This window comes from Chinchilla lanigera, unplaced genomic scaffold, assembly GCF_000276665.1.
Source record: "Chinchilla lanigera isolate Chin_1 unplaced genomic scaffold, ChiLan1.0 scaffold00013, whole genome shotgun sequence".
Classification (NCBI taxonomy): domain Eukaryota; kingdom Metazoa; phylum Chordata; class Mammalia; order Rodentia; family Chinchillidae; genus Chinchilla; species Chinchilla lanigera.
In genome coordinates this window covers 14,033,237-14,041,525 of record NW_004955414.1, presented here as the reverse complement: position 1 = coordinate 14,041,525, position 8,289 = coordinate 14,033,237, and the positions used below count along the sequence as shown (strand labels likewise).

Genomic DNA, 8,289 nt, shown 5'->3' with positions numbered 1-8,289 from the left:
CACTTCTCCAATTCTACTGCATGTTTTAATTGATTCATTTCCTATAGAACTCTGAAAAATCATTTATCTTGCAGAATAAAACACACACACAGAATTATGAGATAATTCTTTGTAGATTGTAGAGAAATCTACAAGTAAGTGATGAAAAACTGACAAGTTGTGATATTTCAACTGAAGGGCTGAGGGCACACACCTGTAATCCCAGTTGGGAGTCTGAAGGAGGTTAGATCACTGAGAGTTTGAACTTGTCTCAGAAAAAAACAAAACAAAAAACAAAAAGGGCCTACAGGTTTTCATAATACTTACTTTTTCTGGCCAAGCTGAGTTCTGAATTCAAACAATTCCAAATGTTTTTACTATTCAGTTGAATATTTAGTTTTGAAACTCAAAAATATTTATACATCATTATAGAACATTAGAGCACAATGATGCAGATGGTATCTTGGCTGCACGGGCTAAACCAAGTAATCTGGCTTGTGATCACTCCTGGTGCCTATTAAGTTATTCCCTGCATAACCAAAAGTTATTAAGTCAGAAAAGTTATTAAATACTTACCTCTGAAAAAAGTCTACTTCCTGTAAAAATTTTTCACACATCCCAAATAAAGGGTCAACTCTGTAGAAAAGAAATGCAAAATAAAATAAGTGACTCGCTGGTGAAATCTGTGAACTAAGGCGTGAGGACCAGAATTCCCAGAAACCCGAGCCTACAGAAAAGAAAAATGCATATATGACACTATAAAAATGAGACCTCAGAGAAGTAAGGGACTCCTAATGGGCCCAGGGGAAGTATCTGTCAGGATCCCAAGACCTGATTAAACCACTGCAGTGCACATCATGCTCAAGAAACACTCAAAATCAAAGATCACCGCGGCCACACTTGGCACCGGACTCACTAAGAGTCCTTGCAGCAGTCTCCCGCGCTGTGCAGCAGCTGTGATCCTACAGCTGACAGCTCGAGTACAAGGAGATGAGATGCACATCGGGCAAGTGTGGACAACGTTCTCGCTTAGAAGCCTCACATCCCGTAGGCAACAATGTGAGCACAGCTTCTAGGGTCCGCACAACAGATACATCCAGTTCCCAAATCACTGCACTTAGTGAGGCCCCCAACTATGGGATCTGTACCAGGAAACTATAGTTTCTTTACCCTTCCTTCAGTCTCGATGCAGTTTACTCAGGAATAATGCTTTCTATGGAAGTATGGTCAACCAACATAGTGGGCACTGTCAGGGTTCTCAGGAACAGACCTAGAAAGTATGTCCTTTCAGTACAAATGTATACCTAAATTAACCAGGGAGCACGCTGGGCCAATGTCTGTATAGCTTTGTGTATTTTCTTTTTATCTATTGTATCTATTTTCTGCATGTACCTTCCCATCTATTTTCACTAATGTATTACTCATTAGTGTCATTAAATCCTAGTCATGTAAAACCGGCCAAAAACTTTCTTTACATAAAACATGTAAGTAAATGGTATCAAGGTTCTTCATCTATTTGAGCTTTCTACTAAAATGTACACTCTGTGAGAGTAGGAACTTTGTATTTCTCATTATGTTTCCTGGCACAATCAACTTTTAATAAATACTAGTTGAATTAATAATTTTTTTAAAATGGCAGCTGCAAACCCACTCTACAAGCAACATTCATTTGAACTGTTTTCCCAAAAAGAGGCAGCACTTGAAAGTTTCTGAAGTGACACAGTACCAGAAAGGGAACTGAAATTTGATAGTAAGATTAATCTACCAAAAAAACAGGAGTGAGAAGGTTAAGAAAGAGAACTCCAGCCAAGCAAGGCCACAAAAGCAAGCAATTTGCCTAAAAGTGACATTTTCTGGCCTGCAAAATGAAGCCCCACCTTGGAGAGCTTCCAAGCAGTAACATACAAAATGATCTGGGTAGTCTCTCCAAACTCCAAAGGAGGGCAGTAGCCTCAACTACAGCATGAAGTACATGGCAGGTAAAGTAGGCCCTACTGATAAGAATTGCCATCTTTTCCTTAAAGTAAAGAAAGAAAGTAATGATTGATGTTCCTAAGCGAAATCGAACACTGACATACAACTGTTGGGAAGCCAGCACCAATTACAAATTGAAACCACCAGTCTAGATTTTCATTTCTAATTATGCAAAGACAACAGCAATTAACTAAGTGTTAGAAAAGAAAATCAGGAGCCATAAAGGATACCAAGCAGTGTCTCCTTTGATGAAGTCAAGGCAAGAAAGCACAGTAAGCTTTTAAAAATGCATTCTAAGCTGGATGTGGTGGTACATCTTGTAATCCCAGCTACCTCGGTTCAATCCCCAATACTGTAATAAATAAACAACTAAATAAATTATAAATACATTTCTAATAAGGATCGCCAGTAAGAGTGAAGAGATTTGAAAGAACATTAGATTGATAAAGCAAGAGAAATGCTACAAAAGAAAAGAAAGAAAGCACACATGGAAGTTAAAAATAATGAAGTCAAACTCAATGAATAGTGGAATGAACAATGATGAAAACTAAAAACGATAAATTGAAGAGTGTATTGAGGGCCAGGGATATAGCTCAGAGGCATAGTGCCTGCCTGGCAAGTGCAAGGTCCTGAGTTTGATTCCAGGAAGGGAGAGCGGGAGGGAGGGTATATTGAGAAATTTACTTAGAATATAGAGTAGAAAAACAAAATAAAAAATGCACAGAAAAAAACCACACCAATAGAGTGCAGAGACAACCCCTAAAATGGGAACAACTTTTTACCAGCCACTCCTCATACAAAGGACTAATATCTAGAATATATAAAGAACTTAAAAAATCAGACTGCCCAAATTTAAAGACCTAATCCAAAAGTGGGCATCTAAAATGAATACACACTTCTTAGATGAAGAAGTACAAAAAGCAAATAAATATATGAAAAACATGCAACATCACTGGTCATCAGAGATGCAAATTAAAACAATACTGAGATTTCATCTCACCACAAAAAGAATGGCTATTACCAAGAAATCAACCAATAACAAATGCTGGCGAGGGTGTGGGGGAAAAAGAACCCTTCTCCATTGTCGGTGGGAGTGTAAACTGGTATAACCACTATGGAAATCAGTATGGAGATTCTTCAAAAAACAAAAACTAAAGGTTCCATTTGACCCACCTGTGCCCCTTTTAGGTATCTTTCTGAAAAAGTTAAAAGCATCATACTGCAGTGATATAAGCACACCCGTGTTTATAGCAGCACAATTTATAATAGCTGTATCTTGGAAACAGCCCAAATGTCCATCAATCAATGAATGGATAAAGAAAATAGTGTTTATACACAATAGAATACTAATCTGCCATAAAGAAAGAAACTGAAAGAGTAAGCAAAATCCAGAAAGTACAATAGATATTGTGAAAGGGAAAGAAACTATTCAAAAGGAAAGAACAACTGGGATGAGGGAAAGGAGAAAAGAAAGAAGGAAGGAAATTTATATATATATAAATAGCTAAGATAATTGTACTACCAGTTTCTGGTGGTTTATTGAAAGGAACAGTTAATGCTTAATTTTTTTTTTTTAACCAATTTTGCATGCTTATATGTGGTAATCTCAACAACTACTTTGAAGATAACAATATGCAATATAACAACCATTGCTGATTTCCTATCATCTTGTTTTGAAATTCTATATCATTTTTAATGTTTTTAAATTTTTATTCTCTTTAAAGTAAAAAAATTTTAAAAACTAGTATTAGCTAACATTAAATGTTTGTAATAAATGTGATAGGTGTATTTTAGGGACTTTACATATAATGATCCAGTAACCCTTACTATAACCCCTATGAGGGAGAGGCAGGTACTATTATTGGCCTTACTTTACCATATGAAAATAAACTGAGCAAAAGAAATGTTAAGTAACTTGTATGAGGTCACTAAGTTTGCAAATGATAAAGCCACAATCTGAAGCCAATCAACTATGGATTGCAGCCTTAAAGCTATGATCTATTGGCTCTCACCTCACCAGGCTGGGGTTAGAACTTTTAAACCCTTGTAGGAGAAAAGAAACAAAGAAACCAATCATTCCAGGAAAAAAAAAAATCAAAAAAGAAGATAAGCAGGAATGCATACAAATGGAAAATATAAAATATTATGTAGCACGAGTAAAGATCAGAGGTAATACATTCTTTTCATGATGACATGGAAAGATAAATAATCTATTGTGGAGTGAAGGAACAGAAGGCAGAATAGCAAAATACTGTACACTATGATTCCATTAACATTAACACACATATTTATACTTTACATGTGTATATGGCCTGGAAAAAGAGGAATATATTATCAGGGAATCTTCACATATTCTGCAATATTTTAATTTTTACAATTATATTTAAATTGAAAAAGAATTTTTTTTAAATAAAAAGTGTAGACGTCATCATAAGCACCTTTCTTTTCTCACAGAATAATGAATCTGAGGTGTCTGATTTCACAGTGCGTCCTCCTAATCACCATTACTGCCTCAGAGAATGCTTACTAGTCTCTTCTGAAGACCAAAACTGATTCCTGGCCCTAAGTTCTTAAAGAAATTGATTAAGAAGCAGAGCTATAGCTCAGTGTAGAGTTCTTGCCTTGCATGTGTGAAGCCTTGGATTCAATCCCCAGCATTGGCAAAGAAAGGAAAGAAATCTATCAAGGAGGCCACATAGATGTCCTTGTGGCCACATGAAGTCCTGAACTGCACTATAGGTAATGAAAAGCCACTAGAGGGACTTTAGCAAGGGAGAGACACAACTGGATTTCCAAGGTTCTATTCTGATATAAGAATGGAATACACAATATCTGGGGAAAAAATGAATAGACTGTCCATCCCTTAGCTAATCTCTCCTAAATCTCCAATCACATATCATTAACTTTGGTGAGAACTCTGAATGCAGTGAAAGGAAAATGTCACTCCTTTTGACCAATACTACAACTTACCCTCGAGTAGTTCGCGCAGTAACTATAAGTTGCAAGGCTTTGGCCTGAAGCCTCATGTGATGTATTATCACCACCTGTTTGTTCTCCACACCACTGTACATGAACTCCATTTTGTAGGTCTCTTCCATGATCTATAAGGAAAAGATAATTAACAATCGCACAAAAAAAAAAAAAAACAGCACAAATATCAGAGTCTTAACTAAGAATAGTATAGAATTCCAATCTTCTTATGTGAAGCTCTAAAATGAGATTTTTTTTAATCTTACATTTTTTATTTTTTGAGACAGAGTTTTGCTATATAGTTCAGGCTTACCTTAAACTCACTATGTAGCCCAGGCTGGTCTCGAACTCGTAACTATCTTCCTAGCTCAGCCTCCCAAGTAGTGGGATTACAGGTGTGCACCACTGGGTTTAATCACTTGGTTAAAGTTAGAATTTTTTTTTTAATCTCTTTCTTTAATTCTGAATGAAGTTTTTTAACTATATACCACATGAAATTATGGTAGTATGTTTTCTTTCTTTTTTTTTTTTTCTAATGGTAGCAAAATTTTATTGAAGGTAGGAAAAGAAACAGGCTCTGCAGAGCAAGTTTGGGCCAAGTAAAAGATGCAAAAGAAGTACATGCTACAGTGTGAGGGAAAGCCTTTCATGAAAGAGAAAACATACTGGCCAGTATAATACATCTTGTGAAAAAAGAACATATTATTTTGTCAACTGAAGAAAGATTTCATTGGTAATAAAAGCATCTTACCTGATGTGAGATATGAAAGTTTAGCTACTGATGAAACTCGTTACCCTAAACAAAACTCACTGTCCTGTGGGAAGAAATGAACACCTACATGCTCCTGAACTGACAATGGGGTTATGTCCCAATAAACCCATTATATGTTCAAAATATCTTAAGTCAAAGAATGCACTTAATACACCTAATCTACCAAACAGCCACACTACTACAGCGTATCTGCAGTTTACCCTCATGATCACATGGGAGCTGCAGGTCACTGCTACCACCCTGGTATCACAAGCAAGTACCACACTACATGTTACTAGGCCTAGAAAAGATTACAATCCAAAAGCCCAAACAAGGTTTCTACTGAATGTGTATTGCTATGGTGTATCATAAAGTCAAAAAATTGTAAGCTGAGCCATCATAAATCAAGAACCACCTGTACATACCATGTACAGAAATCCAATCCCCAAGAAAAGTCTTCCAAAAATTAAACAGCAGAAACAATTAACTGTACGTTAGTCATCCAGACAGAGTATTCCTTGGGCACAATCTCGAAAGGAATAACTACAGAAAACAATGTCTGTGACCCAAGATCATGGCCAGTATAACTTAAGCTTACTCAGTTCTATCCAAATCAGTTACTTCCATCCATATGATGTTTCTCCTTCCCTTCTGTGGCTGACTCTCTGAAGGCCCTGAGGCCAGAGAAATGGCAAGATTTTATTTGATTACATGATGCTTGTTTCCTCATCTATAAATAGGAAGAAATAGCACCTACATCATACAACTTCAAGTAGTGAATGGGACATGAAAGTGTTTAGCATAAGCAGGGCTTCATGATGCAAGCCTGTAATCCCAGCACTCAGGAGACGGAGGCAGGAAAATTGCTGCAAGTTCCAGGTCAGCCTATGCTACAAAGTGAGTTCAAGGCCAGCCTGTACTGCATAGTGAAACCTTGTCTCAAAAAGACAAAAAAACAAAACAAAAAAATCTTTACTTAGGGCTGGGAATATAGCTCAGTGGTACAGTGCTTGTCTAACATTCGAGACACCCTGAGTTCAGTCCCTAGTACCACACACACACACACACACACACAAAGGGCTTAGCATAACGTCTGGTATATAGCATTAGTAATTGCCTTCTTCCTTCCCCTCCAAACTAGTGCTCTTTGGCCCCAACCTTCCCAACACAGCCCAGTTTTGGTTCCAATCATTAAGCTTCACCCCTCTATAATAAGGCACATATCAGATCTTGGCGGGAATCTGGACAGGATGAAAGACTGGGTTGTACAGGAGGAAGAAAACAGATTCTAGGTATCAGTTCTGACTCCAATAGCTAGAGTTCTATGAACTTAACCTTGCTGAACCCTAATTACCTCATCTGTGAAACAGACTTGATAAGTATTCCTGTCTGGTGGAACAACTGTAAGGGTTAGTTAAGACTTGAAATCATTAACCGACCATAATGTGACAATCACAGTTAACCATCATTTGCTTCCTGCTGGGTCATATACACAAGCACTATTTGGAAGACACAGGTTCACCAAGCCCCATATATAATCATATATATATATAATTTTAAAATACATATATTTTATATATATTGTATATATATAATTACTTACAAATAAAGGGCTACTGCTCAAAGCTAGGAAGAAACAAGCTCAAGGCAAACAAAATCAAGTACTACTTAATGAACTAAGCAGAAATGTAAGACCCTTTTAATGTGCAAGAGATAGCACAGATTACAAATACAAAAAAAGCCTCCAACTGAGTTTAGTATATTTTCAGATGAAAGATTCATGCAAGCCTTTATTATAGTATACCTGGAATATAAACTTGAGACTAAATCTCAGGTAGGTCTCTTGACACCAAAGCCAGCACTGCTTCTCCTATTACTAACCTCTGTCATAACTTGAAGAGGCCACAGCAGAGGCAGAGAACCATAGGAAGGCCTGTGGCTCTGCCATGGACTGTAATTCCTAGACAGAGACCCATCAGAGATGGGAGACAGTCTCAAAGAACTTACCTGTTTTGCTGCTGCTGAAGCCAAATCACTCTGCTTAAGATATAAAGGGGCAGCCACATTCCACAGCTTTTCCTGCAAGGCCTGCCCAGACAAATGATGGGAGAAGCACAGGTCACAAAGACTGATACATCACGTAAGATTGTATTTTTGTTTTGCTTTGAAATTCGGCCATGATCAGGACTTACTCTTTTAACCCAGTAAGACCTACCTCTTATGGAGAGCAAATACTTTGGGCCAAATAAACTCCTGTTCATTGGTCCAGTTCCTGGCCCGAAAGCCCTCTGTCTCAGGTGCTTGGAAGCAAAGTACAGGAGTCGTGAAGGACTCACCAAAATGCACAGGCAAACCAGCTCTGGGCCTCCTTGTTACTACAGCCACTGGACTAACCTCAGCCGCCTTTCTTCCTTCACTGAGGCCATTTTCCCTTTGCTCCTGCCCTTGCTATTCTTTGAAGAGCTCCATTAGCTTCCAACATAACCAAACCAGAGGTCAAACAGCTTTCCTAAATTCTTCTTCCTCAATCATCCCCTCAAAACTATCACTAACAGTCACAGACCTTACCTTCCATCCCCTCACCAATCCGTACACATGACCCCAACTCTCCCAGA

General features: G+C 37.7%; 1 protein-coding gene across 2 annotated transcripts in view; it reads right to left on the bottom strand.

Annotated features, from left to right (window-relative positions):
- Ints4 (integrator complex subunit 4) overlaps positions 1 to 8,289 on the bottom strand; it is a 118,819-nt gene that overhangs the window by 12,123 nt on the left and 98,407 nt on the right. For both annotated transcript variants that reach the window (XM_005379824.2, XM_005379825.2), the window contains exons 17-19: positions 7,682 to 7,762; positions 4,924 to 5,054; positions 556 to 615 (exon numbers count right to left, since the gene is read on the bottom strand). In XM_005379824.2, the coding sequence (XP_005379881.1) occupies positions 556 to 615; positions 4,924 to 5,054; positions 7,682 to 7,762 (272 nt within the window). The remainder of the gene's footprint in view (positions 1 to 555; positions 616 to 4,923; positions 5,055 to 7,681; positions 7,763 to 8,289) is intronic.